This window comes from Stylophora pistillata, chromosome 14, assembly GCF_964205215.1.
Source record: "Stylophora pistillata chromosome 14, jaStyPist1.2, whole genome shotgun sequence".
NCBI classification, from domain to species: Eukaryota; Metazoa; Cnidaria; class Anthozoa; order Scleractinia; family Pocilloporidae; genus Stylophora; species Stylophora pistillata.
The window spans coordinates 2,540,001-2,558,573 of NC_142532.1; the positions used below are offsets into that span (position 1 = coordinate 2,540,001).

Here is an 18,573-nt window from a genome sequence, read left to right on the forward strand (position 1 = left end):
AGATTTTAGGGCTTAATGTCAGTATCTGAACAACTGTGCACTTTACCCCTCCCTAACAACAGTCAAATGATGACAAGTTAGGGTTGATGTTTGGTTTAAGGGAGGGGAAGGTATGGAGTTGCTAAGCTACTGACTTTGATACGGATGCGAGGTTTTCATTTCTGACGTGCGTGCTTCACAGATGAGAATTGGAGCAGAAAGGTCTCTGAAGGGATCGGAATGATCAAACCCTTTTGGTAGTTTTCATGGTCTTCAGTTTTGTCCATAAATTTGATTTACCCAACTACCAACACGGTTTAGAAATTCTTACAACTGTTGGGACTGAGTTAATCATTTCACACCACGCACGCTGCTTCCAGGGCCTGGTACCTACGGATTTGCACGTGTTTGTAGCCAATCAAATTGAAAATTTGTCAAAATTGGAATTGAAGGTTTTCAAATTTTTCTGATGAGACAGCTGTGAGAGGCCAAACAAGACGAAAGATAACATATTGTCATAATGTTTCAGCCACCTCCATGACGAGCTCGACCAGTTCTGTGACAACTACTGCCTCGATGAAGAGCCGTGAGGAGAAAGCTGCTGACCGGTATGATTGCTTTCTCGATAATGAGCTCAATTTTCACTCAAGTGCATTGCTAGTGATTCTCTTAGCACGTGGTAGTTATAAGAAGTAAAGTTTTTCTTATCTTGTTTTAGGGAAAGTGGAGTTATAGAAGATGATACTATCTCGGGAGACTTCGACAACTTGCCAGAAGGAAAGGTAAGAAAAATAGAAAGAGGAGCGAGAACAAGGCAAAATAAAAATAAAAACAAAAACACAAAGGAAACAAAAAAAAAAAAAGCAGAAAAGATCAAGAAAGAAATTTTTTTTCACTGTGATTTATCACATACTATGGAAACCAGCAGGTAACTTTCTAGTTTCGCCATTGTGATTTTTTCCGGATTCTCAGGTTCCCCTGTAAAGTTGACAATTGATCGAAGTGGATATTGAATAATTATCATATCGTTCTTGAGTTCGTTATGAGATTACTGCAGAATCGCTGCCAAGTTACCTCCTTTGGAGCTTTTTAATACTAGCACTGGTGAAAGATCAAAACCTCTCATCGACTATTATGTTCTCTAAAGCCTTTTGAGGAGGTGAAGAAGCCTAAATCTCCTTTCTTATTGACCCATGCTTGAGTGGAGATGTTATGAGAATATAGATGAGCGTCTGGACAATTAAGACAGATTGTTGGTCAAAAAAAATTGGCCCGAGATGCACCGTTGATTGGCGAAACTTCTCATCCCAAAATTGTGTCGTTTTGTTTTGTTTGAGAAGGACACATTGGCCGTTTTCACACTAGAGGACGGACAAGTCGTCTGGACAGACAAATCGACTGGCATTTGTTCGTCGAATTTGAATTCGAGAAGGCCATATGCCGAAATGTTGTCCGTCTTATGAGCGCAAAGAGAACTGGCACTAGGTCGTGTTGTAAAGCAAAATGGCTGCCGTCATGTTGAAACTTCCCATAAAACCTCGCTCTGTTGCTAGTCCCATTTCCTCGCGGCGAGAAAATCGAACATTTTACCGTCTGATATGAATTTAAGTCGTACTGTCGTCGATTTGTTCGTCGAAAAATTTGTTCGTCCCGTTTTCACATTAGACGTCGTCTAAGACGATTTGTCCGTCCAGACGATTTGTCCGTCCTCTAGTGTGAAAACGGCCATTGAATGACTTTTTAATGAACGTCCTTATGCCATCAAAATAGCATGGTAACCTAAAAAGAAATAAGAGACACACCGTTACGTTTTGCCTTGTGTCAAAATTTAGATCCTGGCCACTCCGAAGTTAACAAAGTATCCTTTGAAAAACTGTGGTATCCTACTACAATCAACGAAAAGCTCAAAAAAGACCCTCCAAGGGGTCTATATCTGCTCTTTGGACGGTCAGATCTTTCGGAGGCTTTCTTGTCAGAGCGGTAAATGCCTTCATGACTCGAACAAACAGATACGGAGTTAATTGCAGAAAGAACAGTGACAATATTAGAAATTATAACTGGATTTTGTGTGTGTTTCTAGCGATAAACAAAATGGGGATGTTTTCTTTACCACTTTAAAATGCCTCACGCCAAAAACAGGTGACTACGTTTATCTGATAGGGTTTGGACATGCTATTGCCGCAAGATCGCGGAAAAAAGCCTCAAACGTCAAGCTTTGCTATTTTAAGAGAGGATTTGATATCTCCAAGTGGTCTTGTGCAAGGTTTTAACGGAAAAATCTCGATGTAAAGCAGAACAAAAAAAGTAATCCTTTAATTAACTGTCTTCCGCGATTATCGGAGCTAGGCGGTGTAACTTTTGTTACGCCCTGTTCGTGTTTAGCATTCCATGACCCCCTCCGGCTATGACCGTGACGGACATGTAGCCCGTCACACCGATGACTTTCACTCCCTCCGTGATTGGTCGAAGTGAAAGAGCAATCTGCTTCACGGGACAGAAGTACTTCTTTGTTTGTACGTGATAATCTAAAGGCTTAAAAGTAATCTTGAATAAGACGGATTTCTTCATTTTGTGTCCTCTGCGATTCATCGGCTGTACATGACAACCTTGTCTGCCCGATGACGACAGTCGACAGAGGGCAATACGGGATTTATTTTGTATCGCAGTGAAATATTCCAGGCATTGTCGCGTTATGATTTGCAAGTGTTATTCCGGTCGCCATTTTGAATCAGCGATTGTTTAAGATCATGAATAGTGCGCGAAATGGACGGACCAAACGCGGATCTACAACGTTACCGCTGTTATTTGAGCGGCAGATTTTGACACTGGACCCCAAGGTAGAGTATTTGATTGTTCTTGCATAATTTCCGTAGTCTTTTGTTTGTGAACAGTTAGAGAACGTATTAACACCGACACGACTCCGTGTTTTCAATACTTCTCGGCCTCGAAACAACGGTGCGTTGTCACGACGCAGTATCGACAATGAATACATATTATCCAGTTCGCCTAAACCGCATTGAAATTCATTTCGCTCCCCGCAGTGTTATATTGTCGGTTTCCTGTCCAATGCGAATCATGTGCGATGAAAAGAACTCTCTCTCCTTAGTTGTTTCAGTTTATTTTACTCCTTGGTTACGGTACGAATTTATTGAGTACTATTTTTCTCATCGCCTCTCGACATGCCTCTAAGTTCATGAGTAATGTCGTGGTTTCGTGTGAGACTTTTCTCTCCATATTATTCCACAAGACGTCACTAGAGCTTTAACACTTGAACTTTTCGGCTGACTCATTCGAGTTCTAAACCTTTTAAATCAATACTGACTGTTATTTTATATTCACCGTGTGTAGTTCAGACTTGAGTCCTAATCCGATCGAGCCAAATTGGCGCAAAACCATCAACGCAGAAAATTCCTGTTTGGAGTTCGAATTCATTAGTTGTCTCTTACTTTTGTGGTCCTTTGTTTCGCATTTTTACAACGTGGCCGAATGTTCTCGTATTTCGTTCGTGAATTTTGGCGTGTTCTTTTTTCTAACTAGACTAGCGCCATTCAGTTTCCTGCTAACTTGAAATCGATGGAACTTAAAGTTTCTTTGTATTTTTATTAGGTGGAGCCAGAGCTTCATTGTTGATGGCACATGGTGCGGTCATTTAAAAAACACAGTTGTCAGTTTTATTTCTCATCTCTCTTCTAAAATTAGCTTCCATTGCGATCGCCCGGTGAGAATGCGTGTAACACGCGCGCGAGAGATATATAGCGCGCGTAGAGAAGGCTGACATTTCCTGCAATGTGGATACACTCGTTTGATTTCGCTACGCTTAGTGAAATAAACCGACGTCTCTAGAACAACGACTTCCTTACACTCCCGCAAATGACTTTCTTTATTGTCTGCCATCAATTTTTTTCATTGTAATGTTATTGCTGAGAATTTCATGTTTAATCAAACCTGTTACGGTTTTTCCATTAATTATTCCCGATACTTTTCTCCCTGACAAACGTATGGGATGTTGTAGTAAAGAAAACTCACCTATGATCACTGGAATTGAAAAGGTAAACAAGGTTAGATTTTTTTCTCTCAATTGACAATTTCTTGACTTTTTGATTCGCATGTGAAATTCTCTTCACGTAGTTTTGAAGACGAGAAATTAATGAACCAGAGAAATTCAAAGTTGTGTATATTTTTGGGATCCCATCATCTCATGAAAGCTTGGACGCGCGTGATGATGTTTAATCGAGCTTGCAATTGTTTATACAGAAAATAAGTATTCTCTCTCGATATTTCGAATGTGTCGAAGCTGTCCTTTTTGAAGACGAGGTAGACTTCATGTTTATTTGACTAAAAAAAATTCACGCATTTATTTTCTTGTTTTAAGAGTCGATAACTTTAAAATTTGAGACAATGTGTCATTTCCAAAATAAAATTTTCAGTTCATTAACCTTTCGTTGAGTGGCTACGATTTTCCACTCAAAATGGAAATCGAGAACCTGGTCAGTTTAATGTATACAGTTTTAAAGGGGAATCCTTGCAGAACCGATGGAGATTAGCTTCTTCTAGCCTCAGTAAATTCCTGATCACGTTTCTTTCATTTGTCATCTTTTAGCTCCCCAGAAACCGACGTTAGTGCTTTTCAATCCGAGATTTACCATCAGTTTGTTTTCAGTCATAAGTATTCTCACGGGTGAGCGTCAGTGGACTGAGGTTGATTTTCGGATCAAGGACTGTAAAATTGTGCATGCTTTAGCAAGCGCTAAAAGAGACAAAGAATGTGAACATGACAACAAAGGCTTAACACTAACGTTGAAGGTTTTTTAATCGTGGTTTTCAAAGTCAAATCTCGATGACACCGTATATATAATGTGGCCATCCAGGTGGAAACCTTCAAGAAGTACTTCGCTGTCTGCGGTCTGTTTTTTGAAAGTTTGCAAAATGAAATAGTAGTTATTTTTTTATTCTATCTGGTCCATTTAGAACGTGATTCTTTTGGCCTTAGAGAGTATTAAACTTTTAAATGGAAACTTTAAGATGTGCTTAGCCCCCTAATTCAGCACAATTGGATCTGGTGATAACATCACGTTTTTCCCATTCCGATGCAGTGAAGTGTAACGTGTTTTGATAATTCGCATGGTCAGTAGCATGTACACACAACATTACACCGCGCACATCCATTATTAGCATAAAAACATGCTGCAGTCAAAAGGGCCCTGGGTTATTTATTCCACATCGCCAATTCAGCTGATCTCCTTTTCTCCAAAGGTGTTAGAATACAACGATAATGTGTGGTCGGTCACCGAGAACTACAAGGCTGGAAATGATGAAGAGATTTCACTGAAAAAAGGTCAGCTCGTCGAAGTCCTTGTAAAACCGCATGGGAGCTCCCGCTGGCGAGTTCGCTTGCTGTTGAGCGAAGGAATTCATCCCTCCGAAGGATGGGTTCCACACAATGCGTTAAAGCGTTCAGACGACCGAGATGCGAAGAAGAAACGGCATTCGGACATCTCCCATTCTAGCAGCGAAGGTAGGTCGAAGAAACACGAAGTTTAGTTCGTCGTGTATTTGTGTGTGTGTGACTTTCCTATCATAGCGTGCATCTCTCGCCAATTCATTGTTCTCCCAGTTGTGTGTCTGTTTTGAAATATGAATTTGACAAGCGGTTATAATTTTAAATTCCAATTTTTATTTGGTCAGGATTAAGAAAGTGCGAATCGTTTTGATTCACGATTAGCATATTGCACGAGCAATCAGAGTTGCATAGGTTTTTCGCTTTGTTTTATTTGTTGACTTTGGCTTTTTAGCCGTCCCGGCTCGACAATACAGTGCAAAAAATGTTTGAACTGGACAAACGTACGATCGTTTTAACAAGTAGTTTCTGTTTGTGGAGTTTGCTTATGCCTTTATAACTTCCCCTTCTATCATCAAAGGCGTTTTTGTCCTTGTTTTGAATCGAAACAAGAGAGAGGTTTCGCGCTATTCATAAATACCAAAGCTTTCGGAATGTGTCATGTACAAGACAACAGAGGTCGCTGGTTACTTTTCTGTTTATGTTTTGCCTTTGTATTTCGAGTCCTCTTCCTTTTGGAACATTTTATCGTATCGATTTGTCCAATATTGTAACATTTCAGATAGAAAGATGATAAAAATGATGAATATTCGCGGTTGTGGAAGACTTTCAAGATTGATAATTCTCTTTTTAATGTCTAGATTATGGCAGCAAGTGAAATAAAAAGTCTGTTTTGTCTTTCAACACTTCGTAGCAGACCCATTCAACCTTAGCGACTTCTTTCTTTGTAGTACGCGTTTATTAAGCATTTGAAGTTCTATTTTCGTCAATCGCCGGCTAATATCTGCTTGTTCAGGCAGGTAATTGCGTTTATTCGGCGGCTGCTTTTATGCCTCAATACGAACATGGACTTGCTGTAACAGTTAAGACAGCCAATGTTTCCCCAGATATCAAAATAATCAAATTTACTTGCGACGTCTAATTTGTAAACTAGCTTGCAGTTAGACAATAATTGAATCATCTAGTTTCCTTTCCTTCTCAAAACGGAATTTTTGATGCAGTAGAAGGAAAACAAAGGAAAATTGATATTTGGGTTGCAACCTTTTTCGTCAATGTTATATTAGACGCTTTCATCACGCCGGTAAAATGTGGATTGAGACAATTTTCTGCGGAACTCAAAGCCTTCAAATAGTTTGAAGATATCGTTATTTCTCTCAAGTAGGTAATCAACTAACTAGTTTCCGTTGGCCCCAGGAATTGAAAAGGGTCTTTCTCGAATTTCTTTACACAAGATAAAGTCATTCATTCACTGACGGATACGAGGGTAGAATGACAAAATAATTTGTCGGAATTCATGATTCTCAGTTCAGTGGCACAGATTTCAGTGGTGATGGATCGCACATACTGATAAAGACTTTGTCAATTTACTGCTCTGTTGTCATTTGTTTTGTTTTTGTTTTTGTTTTTTAAGATAAAAACAGAACAACGAGAATTGGCTTTCCGTTTTCTGAGCGGAAGTATTTTTTTCATGAGCAAAAAGGAAATATATTGTGTTAATATTAAATGTTCGTATAAAGGCTGTATGAGCTCACTATCGAGTATTGTCTGTGCATTTGTTTTCAGAGGATAAAATACTTATATAATCCAGTCTCTTGGGAGGATATGTCGTGGTTTTTTTTTTTTTTTTTTTTCGGGATTTTCAAAGATTATTTCGTACGCAGCACTTCACAAAGTACTACATTTTCTTGTCATTTTAATGCAATGCGTGATTGTATTAACAAGTTTTGTGAAGCCTCTAAAGCGATAAGTGACTGTTCCATGACGAAGAATCTACTCTCTCAATATACACCATGTCAGGAGGCCTACAACGATTATACATGATTAATGACCATGAAGTGTTGTAAAAAAAAAAATTAACGACGTTACTTAAAAGTATGGTGAATATAACTATTTTGGACAATGTCGTTTAGTATGCGGCGTTTTAATGAAACGACACCATAAAAAAAAAAAAAACAAAAATCATAGTTCGCGATCGTAACAGAATAATACTCACAAAATGTTTTTTAATCCTTTCAACGAAACAAAACCACTCTTCTTTATGGTTCACTGCCAATCGATAATCCACGAAGTTTCTTGAAACTTCAGCATTCCTTTGAAGTGTTTTTGTAATGTTTTAATGGACTTTTCCATTTAAGTGTTTCTTTGATGTGTTTCTTTGCAGATTCTGTCTCGCTGTCTTCGTCTGACAGTCCTACCACCTCTTGGTACCAGGGCCAACCCGCCAATAATAATGGCGGCTCGCCCCCAGTCCGTCGACGGTCCAAATCGGGCCCTCAGCTATCTCTTCGGTAAGTGACCTACATCTCACATTTGCTTTGGATTAATTTTTCTTGTTTGAATTCCAAAGAATGCGTCATTTGGGTGCAATTAAACAGCTTGCGTAGGTTTTAACTGAGCTGTGTATTGTTTGTGAGAATAAGTTGCAGCCCTATATCAAGTCAACTTATTGGCAACCAAGTTAAGGCGTCCAATATGGCCACCAAAATACGTGTTCACAACACAATTTTAGTTTCGTCACCATAATATAACATATGAATAAAGGCTGATAGTTTCGAAAGAAACTGTTTGGGGCTGCGTCGGTGGGAGTAACGAAATAATTTGGATATATCAACAAAGTTGAAATGGTAAATTGGCCACCGTAATGATTACAAAAGCTGACGTTTCGAGCGTTAGCCCTTCGTCAGAGCGAATAGAGGAATTGTGGGTTGTGTGTGCTTTTAAAGGCAGAAAATGGAGCTACGTTATTGGTGGGTGCATGGCAACGAGAAAAACATGAATAAATTAGTGGAATGAAAAGCGTTCATTGATCCCTGTGGGATTGAGACTGCCGGTTTGAAAGATGAGCTTTTGTTCAAGATTTTTACGGCTTTCCGTGCCACCTAAGTGCAAGGAAAGACCGCAGATTGCCATATGTTGCTTAGAATGATTAGCGGGTTACCACTGCGCTCAACTTATTGATCGACATTCAGCACTACAAACGTCGCATAAGGAAGATTCCGACCGCATTCTATTCACTCTCACGTTTCACCCTCACAACCACTCAGTTAAATCCATCATTCTTAAAAACTTCAAATTACTTCAAAACGATCCAGAGACAAGCACTATCTTTTCGCAGCCTCCGCTCATTTCATTCAAACGCGACAAAAACTTAGGCAATTTTTTGGTCAGAAGTTCTTTTCAGACTAATGAGCAACCAGGCACTTTTAAATGCGCTCGTGCACGATGCAAAACGTGTCCTTTCATTCACAACACTGATAAAATATCGGGACCTAAACGATCCATTAAGATCACCGATCACTTCACGTGCACCTCCGCTAATGTAATCTATTGCAAAAAGATATACATCGGCGAAACAGGCAGAAGACTAGGTGACCGATTCCGAGAACACCTTCGAGACGTGGAAAGGAATGACAAGGACACATCTAAACCAGTCGCTAGACATTTCAAGTTACCTAATCATTCTAAGCAACATATGGCAATCTGCGGTCTTTCCTCGCACTTAGGTGGCACGGAAAGCCGTAAAAATCTTGAACAAAAGCTCATCTTTCAAACCGGCAGTCTCAATCCCACAGGGATCAATGAACGCTTTTCATTCCACTAATTTATTCATGTTTTTCTCGTTGCCATGCGCCCACCAATAACGTAGCTCCATTTTCTGCCTTTAAAAGCACACACAACCCACAATTCCTCTATTCGCTCTGACGAAGGGCTAACGCTCGAAACGTCAGCTTTTGTAATCATTACGGTGGCCAATTTACCATTTCAACTTTGTTGATATATCCAAATAATATAACATAACATGCCAATTACTTTATTTAATTGTCAACAGATTTAGCTATTGTATAAGCTGATGGGGAACACCTAATAAACTTCAGTAAAAATCTTAAGTCTAATACTGAAATGTAAAATTCAAGAATATTTTCGTTAAAGTACAATTATTTACAATTAATAGATACTAACCATTTGCAAATCGAACCAACATATTTAGGTTGTGCTTTCGAGTTTCTGAATGAAAATTGTGGAAGCACTTAAAGTGATGAATAATTTGATTCAACACGCAGGAAGCTCAGTTCATTCAAAGTCTTGAACGTATAACGATATAGAAGTGACCCGCAAGCTTTTATATGAATTGGAACACCAGAAGCTTTTATGCTTAGACTTAATACTTAGAGCCACCTTGTAAACATAATGTTGTAAACAGTACCACACCAGATTCACTGTTTTGTAGTTTCCACGCTGGGGTTTTACCCAGAGATGAAAAAGTTAGAGAATGACATTGCTGCTATTTAGCTTTCATTTGAATTGTCATACTCTGGGGTTTCATCCATGCTCTTCAAATGTACAACCGCTTTCACAGAGCATATTAAACAGTACCTCTCGAGGGTACTCTCCACTAGCTTTCATCTGAATGGTCACACACTAGTTTTTATCTCGAGAATGATTAATATTTTATGTTTCACAAAACAGAAAACGCTCGTGGAGTAAAATCAAAATGAGCAACAAGCCACCTACAGACCAGTCCCCAGGAACCCCAACACGGACAGTAAAGAAAGCCACAGGGGGCGGATCTAAGAAGCTTCAACAACTGCTTGGGGCTAGTGAGAGTGACATCGATCTGCTTTTGGGGCGACCTGCAGAAATTATACATACACCCAAGGTAAGTGTGGCTGTTGCAGTTAGGGAAAATACGAATAAAGAGATTTGTTTAACTCCCAGAAGCGATTAACCTGTAACTTCTCCCTATAATATCCATACATTATCCAGCAAACAGGTAATGAGAATACTCAAACTTATCAGGTAGAAATTGTTACCTTGATTGAACATCAAATTCTCGTAACCAATTTACAAGGAAATGTGTAGCAGCTAGGGGGGGAGAATTAACAATCAGATCTTGGGAGTTGTAGGGTTAATTATATGCTGGTCACTCTTAGGTTTTGAATGGTAAAAGAATTCCACCAGAGCGAGCAAAGGCGGGGAAAAAGAATGTTTTGTGAAAGAGTTATGAATATAATCTGTAAAACAAATAGATTCCATGTTTGTCGTGCGTCTGTTCTGTAAAAGACAGTCTCTTGTGCTAGCAGAGCGAACAAAGACGGGGAAAAAGAATGTTCTGTGAAAGATTTATGAATACCATCTGTTAAACAAATAGATTCCATGTTTGTCTTGCGTCTGTTCTACAAAAGACAGTCTCCTGTGTTAGAAGAGCGAACAAAGGCGGGGAAAAAGAATGTTCTGTGAAATATTTATGAATACTAGCTGTTAAACAAATAGATTCCATGTTTGTCACGTCTCTTCTAAAATAGATCACAGAAGATTGCGTCTCTTGTGCCACTTGTACTTACCACACTATGAAGTCATGTGCGATCTATTTTAGAACAGACACACGGCAAACATGGAATCTATTAGTTTTACATTTGTAAATGGTGACCTCATCTGCGCGCCTGTCTTCCTATAGATCATAGGCAAGAACCAATCATAATGCGTTCATAATTCACCTTACTATCTAATGTTCTGCAGAGCATTCCGGAAGAGCTGAGTGATTCGCACAATGGCGGTGATCCTGAAGGAACAGCATATCTGCCCGTTCAACCTTCCACAAGCGAAGGAGAACTAAAATTACATCTAACCGATGACGAGGAAGAAGAAGATGACTTAGAGGATGACATTGACAATGATGACGATAAAACACCGGAAGACGACGTTGCAGAAGCGGAAGAAGAACAAGAAGAACAAGAAGAAGAGACACAACTTCCGGCCGAGCACGATGATCCACAACAGGAAGAAGACGTAGACCAAGAAGAAATTCAAGAGGAGGAGACTGAGGAACAAGGGGTCGATATTGTGCCATCCACGCCAGCACCAGACCATGAGGACCCTGAAGCTGTTGCCCTCAAGAAAAGGACGTAAGTGGCTGGCATTTGCGATTCAAACGATCCAATTTCATTTCATTCCGTTTGCTGAGTGATGACTCTAGCCCTTTGTGTAATACTTTTCTCAATTTTAGCTCATTGCGTTGTACGTGCTTTTTGCTTGTTAGATTTGTCTTAAAGGAACTCATTCAAACAGAAAAGGATTACGTCAAAAGTCTGGGAGAAGTTGTAGAGGTAAGGATTTCAGATTTCAAGTTCAACAAAAATGCAGTAGTGTCTGATACACCGTCTGGAATCTCGATGGTGACATTTTTTAAATCGCTTTCGCAGGGTTTCATCGTTGAACTTGCGAAGCCAGAGACACCCGAAGAACTGAAGGGAAAGACGAGAGTGTTATTTGGCAACATACAACAAATTTACGAGTGGCACAAGAGGTAAGTATCAATCAACAATCGCTCGAACGTACTAGGTAAAGAATGAGTCGGTCACCAAATGTGAACGAGTGATTTCATTTCGAAAGGCCAACGAAGAAACGGCCGAGTGTGCGAGCGGGACTATCGAACGAGCGCGCGAAGAAACGAATCCGGGTGCTTGCGAACGAAGGAACGGATTATATTTAAGCAGAATACATAGCAAACAGTCTATGAAGGATTCCAATCGATGTAACATTTTTCGATTCTCTCCGCAGCAAATTCTTAAAAGAACTGGAGAAATGCGAAGATGCGCCCGAGAAGCTGGCCTCTTGCTTCCTGACATCTGTAAGTTCCCCTCCATTTGAAGACAATCTAAACACTAATTTACACGACATATTTTCTTGTCCTCTTTTCGTGAATTGTGGTGTATTTTAATTGATGTACTGTTGTAATTCTTTAAGGAACGGTACCTCAAGAATTACATCTTCTACTGTCAAAATAAACCCAAGTCTATGAATCTTGTCCACGAGTTCCGTGAAACATATTTTGGGGTGAGTTGCTGTTAATATTTTTATTCATCACAAGTTGGTGAGGTCTGAAATTTTCGCAGCTCTTCTAGCTGTGATGAGAAAGCAGAAGTCGATTACAGTTTTATTAAACTGCTCCTATTTTAACTGATTATTTAGGAAGTCGTCGAGCGTCTTGGCTACCGACTTGGTATCGAGGATTACCTAATTAAACCGGTTCAACGAATCATGAAGTACCAGCTCCTCCTCAAAGACTTTGTCAAATACACAGGCAAAGCGGGACTGGACACTACAGAACTCAAGGTGGGTCCCACTCCTTCTCTTAGTAAAGGAATTGCATAGACTCCGCTTTGATTGGTCTAAGAATTTTTTGCTATTTTCTCAACCAATCAGATGCAAAACTAAAACCAGTCGTAACTAGGTCACCCGTGTTTTCCGACGCTTCGGGCAGTTCGCTTGTTTTTACTTTGTCCGAATGGCTCTTTGTGAATTTTTCCTCTCTCCTTTTTGGACGGTGTCATTACCCATGCGGCTTAGTGATGTTGTGGTTTGTTATTTATGTTTATAGAAAGCTCTGGACATGATGTACGTTGTACCTAAGAAAGCCAATGATATGATGAACGTTGGAATGCTGGAGGGATACACGGTAAAAAAAAAATATATATATATATATCACACCAACACACATTTGTTTTCAAAATTGCATTACCTTAATGATGTTCCTCGATACGTTTCGTCTTGACACGATTTAATTCGTTTCTTTCTTTTTTTTTTTTTTTTTCAGGGTAAGATAACAGCTCAAGGAACATTGATCATGCAGGTGACTAACTCTCAAAGAATTCTCACTTTTTCTATCTCATTTCCTCCAAATAAAATTCTCTTCCCATTCCTCCCCTCCCCTTTGTATCACTTTGCTGTTTACCCTCCCTGTCCTCTCCAGTAGCTAAGTTTTAAATTCTTCTTCTTTTCCAGGACACACTAATGGTGTCAGACCCGGAGACTCGCAAACCATGTAAGCGGCAAGTGTTTTTGTTTGAGCAGCTCATGATCTTCAGTGAACCATTTGAGAGGAAGCTGGATTGGACAGTGTACATTTACAGACACAGCATCAAGGTAATATATCAATGTTCAGAGATATAGAATCTTTTTTAGCTTGTGTAAGACCCTCCGCGGCCAAGTGGAGATAGGAAAAGTGAAAACGCCAGGTCGTAGCTGTGTTTCGGTCGCTTTCCTCTTGAGACTTTCTCCTCTGATCGAGGGCGTGTCCCAGGTGTTTTGCCTTTTTTTGACGCTGAATCCCTGAAGAATAATGCCCTATGAGAGAGACATCTTGTGGACTGTTATAATACACTCTTATGTTGTTTATCAGTGAAATTCTCTGCCAACTGAGTCACAGAGGACTCTAAGGTGAGGTGGGCCATAAACTCGTCTCAACATGCGACACGTGTCCTACGTAATAATAGATTCAGTAAATTTGCACTTACCTGTGTGGCAAAATTAGCCAAGTTTCTCTGGCCAGGAACTGTTATTGATGAATCACTCGCGTTACACCATTACAGGTGAATCACATGAATTATATGGAAGGGGTGGGGGATGATCAGTTGTCGTTCGCTATTTGGACCGGCTCAGACCCCGACGCGGAAATCTTCACCATGACTGCGAGCTCGGCCGAGAAGAAGAAGGACTGGTTACAAGCTCTGCAGAAGATGCGCGAATCTCAACGTGCTTTTGCTATAGGTAAGGTTCTCGGGATTGTTAACAAGATGAGATGATCCCCGAAATTAAACGCTTTTGTTAGATCTTTCCTCTCTATGTTCTTCGGAGATGGTAAAGTTTAATTGATTGTAATCGTAAAACCGCTACATTTGATTTTGCTCAGTTTTCACGTCTAATAAACTTTTTTCTTGAAGAAGATACAGGCAAAATCAAAACCCAGTTAATGTTCAGCAAGTGTTTGTTTTTGTTTTGGTTTTTTTTTTTTTGCATTCTCTGCATTTGTCTGGAAATCTGACTTAAGAAAAGTGGGCTAAGGCAATATATATTAAATTTTTTTTATCTGGCAATGGAACCGGTGAAATTTCCAATTTAGCCTTGAGGAATTGTTTTCAAAATTTGCGAGGAGAAAAGATACAGATAGTGTATAATCATGGTCCGATGTAGTTCTGCTGCATTTTTGCCCCGAGATTTTTGTTAACTTTGTTTTTAACTTTGATTTAACTGTTCAACGCAGAATCGCCTGAAGTGGGGCAATTTTTAAACCAAGGACACAGAGGTTTGAAAAGAAACTTTAAACTTTTAAATTAAATTTAAAATAAAAGAGATGTGATTATATAACTTACTAATCGTTGAATTTCTAAATTAAGTTAGTCAGACTTAATGCCTTTGAAAGGTGAACTTGTATAGACTTTAAACATAAACTTTCAGTAACCCTTCAATCACGCTAAGCTAATTTTTTTATGGTATATCTGGTATTCTTTCAAATAACTGTACGGGTTGGATGTAATTTGACGGAAAAGAAATTACTGAAAGTCCCGTTAAATTGTTATGATCCAATATAATGAGAAAATTACTTTTTAAACTTTTAGCAAAAAGATTCTTTCAATGGTGACATTCTTTCGTTAACTGGCATTTCACTGTCCCCTATTGTAAATTTCTTCGAATATAAAGTAAAATGTTCCTTCTTACGTAAATTAAAATTGTTAAAAAGTGATCCAACATTTCTTCCCTCGGCTACTGTTACTCATCACTGGTTGTTTTCTTGATTCTTTTCACAGCTTTAGAAAGACCAATTGAATATCAGAAACAACAGGCCAACGGCATGTAAGTAAGATGTGACATTTCGAAATAGAAAGAAAAAGTCACTTACCTGATTCACACGTGCCTTTCTCTTCTTAGTCCTCCCGCATTGACTCCTGGGGGCCCCGTTACGACTCAGGGTCAGGTGACCCCATCAAGCAGTACTACTCTACCGCTGACTACCTTCGCAACTCGCGGACACAGTCTAAGCCTTCCTAACGCTGGCTCGCTAAAGAAAGCGTCACAGGTAAGGAAAAAACGCGCTGAAACTGTTGTGAATAAAGCTGCATCTTTGCTCCATATTTCGTAAGCGAAAGAGATAGACGCGTATTTATCGTTGTTCTCTAGATACCAGTCCCTTCTAGTCAACCCAGTCGTCTTAAGCACATGAATCTCATCGCTTTGGAAACTGCTCAATCTCTGGAGGACCTGACGTCGCCTTTCTCAAATACTTCGGTGAGCAGAAACGTTCTTCATCTCTTCCGCAAAGTCCCGTTCCACCGTTCTTCCTGCTAGTCAAAAATGTGAAAATATTTCCTTAATCTCGTCAATGTTCTGCTGCTCAGACAGAGAGTCGCAGAACGTAGTTTCTCGAGGAAATAGAAAGATCTTGAACCGCAAAAATCTGTTGTTGTTAAACAGCAACGAAATTATTAGTGTTACTTGACGTGCGACTGTCACAGGTACTGCGTGACTGTCACAGATAGCGCGTGACTAATGTTGGAACTTTTGCTATTTGTAGCGTAACAAAGAACGTTTCGTGGTACTGGAGGATTTCAAGTCCAAAGATAAAGATCATCTTTCTGTGAAGAAAGGAGAAGTTGTGTACTTGGTGTCGAACAAGAAACACGACAAGAACTGGCGGTATGTTTGTAATTTCACCGAAGACAAACTCGGACTTGTGCCCGCCAAGATCTTAAGAAAAGAAGCCAACAACAACTTCGAAGGTTTGTTCTTGTCTTTCAACGCAAATTCTTGTCATAATTTATCTGAGATTTTAGAGTTGAATTCAGTAATGTTCCCTACTCGTTGTTTTTCTTTCTTCTCTTTGCCTTTCTGCTTGATATCTTCTTGACATCGTGACTTCCGTCATAAATTTGTTTTGGGGGAATGGGAACAGGCGATATAATATACTCTGATTGTTGGAAACTCATAGCAACTGTAGTTTGGTCACTAAAGTCTCTTGGAAATCCAGGCTCACTTTGGAATTACGTGTGGAGACCACACAAGAGGATCCTTCTATTTGTAGTACTCTTTAAAAACAAAGCTGATAGCGAAAAGCAAATTTTTTTCAAGTCAGATTTTTTTTACTTTCGGTTCTAGATTCAGATACTCCGATGTCTCCCAAGAAAACGGCCGGGTAAGAACCTTTTTGTTACAGCCCTTAAAGTTTTTGTGTGGCCTTTTGAGGTATCAAATTTTCAGCAGCGAGTTTTCTGTTGTAATTTTCTCAGTCACGTGTCATTGTGAGTTCTTGACTTTCGTTATTGTGGTTCGTGTTCAGAACATTTTCAAGGAAAAAGGTTTCAAGGCATGAGAGTTTTACGTAAGTTCTCGCTATTTGTGTTATTTTTGTGTTGATTATTTATTTTTGTTTGATCAGGTTTGAAAACTCTTTTGTGGATGGTTTTATTTATTTTGTAATTGTACAAAGAGATGGGTACTATATATCTGAAATTTGTTTTGGTGACAAACAGATTGCGATTTCGGCGATCGACAGTAAATCGTTAGAATCAGTCGATAAGTGATCGTCTCAGAAAGGGTACCTAGTCGGCGCTCCAAGCTACGACCGTTCGGTCGCTTGAGCGGCCCGTGTTCGGCGCTCCTATAACATAGTTCTAATGTTTTAAAACTTTATGTTCATGGTCCTAACTCTAAGCTAGATGCAGAAAGAATCTCTTCTCGAAGAAGAGCTACGCTTACAACTAATGATAAACTGTTTCGACTCACACCCACTGTACCTTGAAGATTTTCATCAGCGCGCAATTACAGAAATAGGCGGCCGCGCGGAAAATGGGAACGGGTGGTGGTCAAGCTCTACTCTGCCTTATGCTGCATAAGTTTTGCACGGTGCTGGGTTTTTGCTTAAAATGATTGCAGCTTAACTAGATGCTAAGAGGTTGGATTCATATGCATGCCAGTCGTATGGATTTATTGTACGCACTAATGCTTTGATAACGCTAATCTTACGTAACCAGTGAACTTAATCAGCGTAGACAGTAGTTATTCGTAATGAGAAGTGAAATATTTGATTCTAAGTCTGTCAGACCCTCATCCTGGGAAAGAGGTCAGCCTCGTTTCGTATCCTAAGCTAATGTCGTCTTGTTGAAACGGTTTACCTCGTTTTGGGATTCGGGCCAAGGAAGGACTTTAGAAAGAAGTCGTGGTCAGGTTTTTCTACTGTAATCACTCTGCGTAATTAAGGTATGAAAATGTCGAAACATTTGGGGAACATGATGCCACAGTACACGAATAACTGTGGCTTGTTGTTTTCAACCAGAATGGCTAAAAAGAGTAAAGAGAAGATTCTACCGTCTATTACACGTCATCGGAGCTTTAATACGTAAGTGTGTGGTGGCATGTGTGTGTGTGTGTAAAATGTGTTTCTCTGCACTAATCAGCATTAACCTGAGACCACGGGAGTCCTAAGATCAAGTCAAGTTTTGTACATACAACTTTGAAACATAAGGAAACTGAATTAGACCAATCAAAATTGACGAGTGTGAAAAGCGCGGGAAAGCATCATAGGTAGTCGGTTGTAAAGGCGGGAAAACCTGATAAAAGCGCGCGTAAGCGTGTGTTCGGTGCAATGACGAGGTGAACAATCTTGCCTGATTAGTCTGAAAGGGCAAGCTAATCTTTCTTCCATCTGATTGGCTACATGGCTCACCGAAACAAAAAGACTGAAAACTAAACGCCCTACGGCACTACCTTAACATAAAGGTTGAGTATTTTCAGAATTTACGAGAAATTTCGCGATTGTGCAACACGCTCCGCTACTCCACCACTGAGTAACAGCGAAGTCTGGTGAGTTAGGTCATTGTAAGGCTCAAATGTGACACGCTAGGATTAGCCATGTCGAAAGTATTGTAAGAGTATATAGAATTACAAAGATGGTAAAGTTTTTAGCTCGGTTAAGGAACCAAGAATTATCTGAAGGGACTCCTGTGGTTTCTTGCTTTACTAATAATCCTAACGCGCTTGAATTAACATTTAGCATCCATACGTCTATCCAATTTTACATAAAGAATTTACGCGTACGTGTATTCCTTAATTTCTGACCGATAACCCTGTGATTATTACAACCCTTATGACCATCAAGTAATTTCTCCACCTCTAACTTGTATATTATGAAGTAGACAGGTGATGACATTAAAGGTATTAATCAACGAGGGATATTGATTGATGCTGCACCATATTCTCACAATTAG

General features: G+C 39.6%; 1 protein-coding gene across 20 annotated transcripts in view; it reads left to right on the plus strand.

Moving 5' to 3' along the window:
• Positions 1 to 18,573, plus strand: part of LOC111323368 (kalirin) — a 111,783-nt gene that overhangs the window by 81,965 nt on the left and 11,245 nt on the right. For 10 of the 20 annotated variants that reach the window (XM_088745847.1, XM_088745853.1, XM_088745852.1 and 7 more), the window contains 23 exons: positions 509 to 587; positions 698 to 761; positions 5,233 to 5,494; positions 7,698 to 7,824; positions 10,004 to 10,193; positions 11,054 to 11,439; positions 11,574 to 11,640; positions 11,737 to 11,840; positions 12,095 to 12,164; positions 12,281 to 12,370; positions 12,506 to 12,649; positions 12,915 to 12,992; positions 13,131 to 13,166; positions 13,319 to 13,459; positions 13,906 to 14,083; positions 14,577 to 14,618; positions 15,121 to 15,166; positions 15,242 to 15,389; positions 15,491 to 15,598; positions 15,885 to 16,089; positions 16,466 to 16,502; positions 16,647 to 16,688; positions 17,643 to 17,705. In XM_088745847.1, coding sequence (XP_088601973.1) covers positions 509 to 587; positions 698 to 761; positions 5,233 to 5,494; positions 7,698 to 7,824; positions 10,004 to 10,193; positions 11,054 to 11,439; positions 11,574 to 11,640; positions 11,737 to 11,840; positions 12,095 to 12,164; positions 12,281 to 12,370; positions 12,506 to 12,649; positions 12,915 to 12,992; positions 13,131 to 13,166; positions 13,319 to 13,459; positions 13,906 to 14,083; positions 14,577 to 14,618; positions 15,121 to 15,166; positions 15,242 to 15,389; positions 15,491 to 15,598; positions 15,885 to 16,089; positions 16,466 to 16,502; positions 16,647 to 16,688; positions 17,643 to 17,705 — 2,707 coding nt within the window. The remainder of the gene's footprint in view (positions 1 to 508; positions 588 to 697; positions 762 to 5,232; positions 5,495 to 7,697; positions 7,825 to 10,003; positions 10,194 to 11,053; positions 11,440 to 11,573; positions 11,641 to 11,736; positions 11,841 to 12,094; positions 12,165 to 12,280; positions 12,371 to 12,505; positions 12,650 to 12,914; positions 12,993 to 13,130; positions 13,167 to 13,318; positions 13,460 to 13,905; positions 14,084 to 14,576; positions 14,619 to 15,120; positions 15,167 to 15,241; positions 15,390 to 15,490; positions 15,599 to 15,884; positions 16,090 to 16,465; positions 16,503 to 16,646; positions 16,689 to 17,642; positions 17,706 to 18,573) is intronic. The other 10 variants (XM_088745848.1, XM_088745849.1, XM_088745839.1 and 7 more) reach the window with 6 other exon arrangements.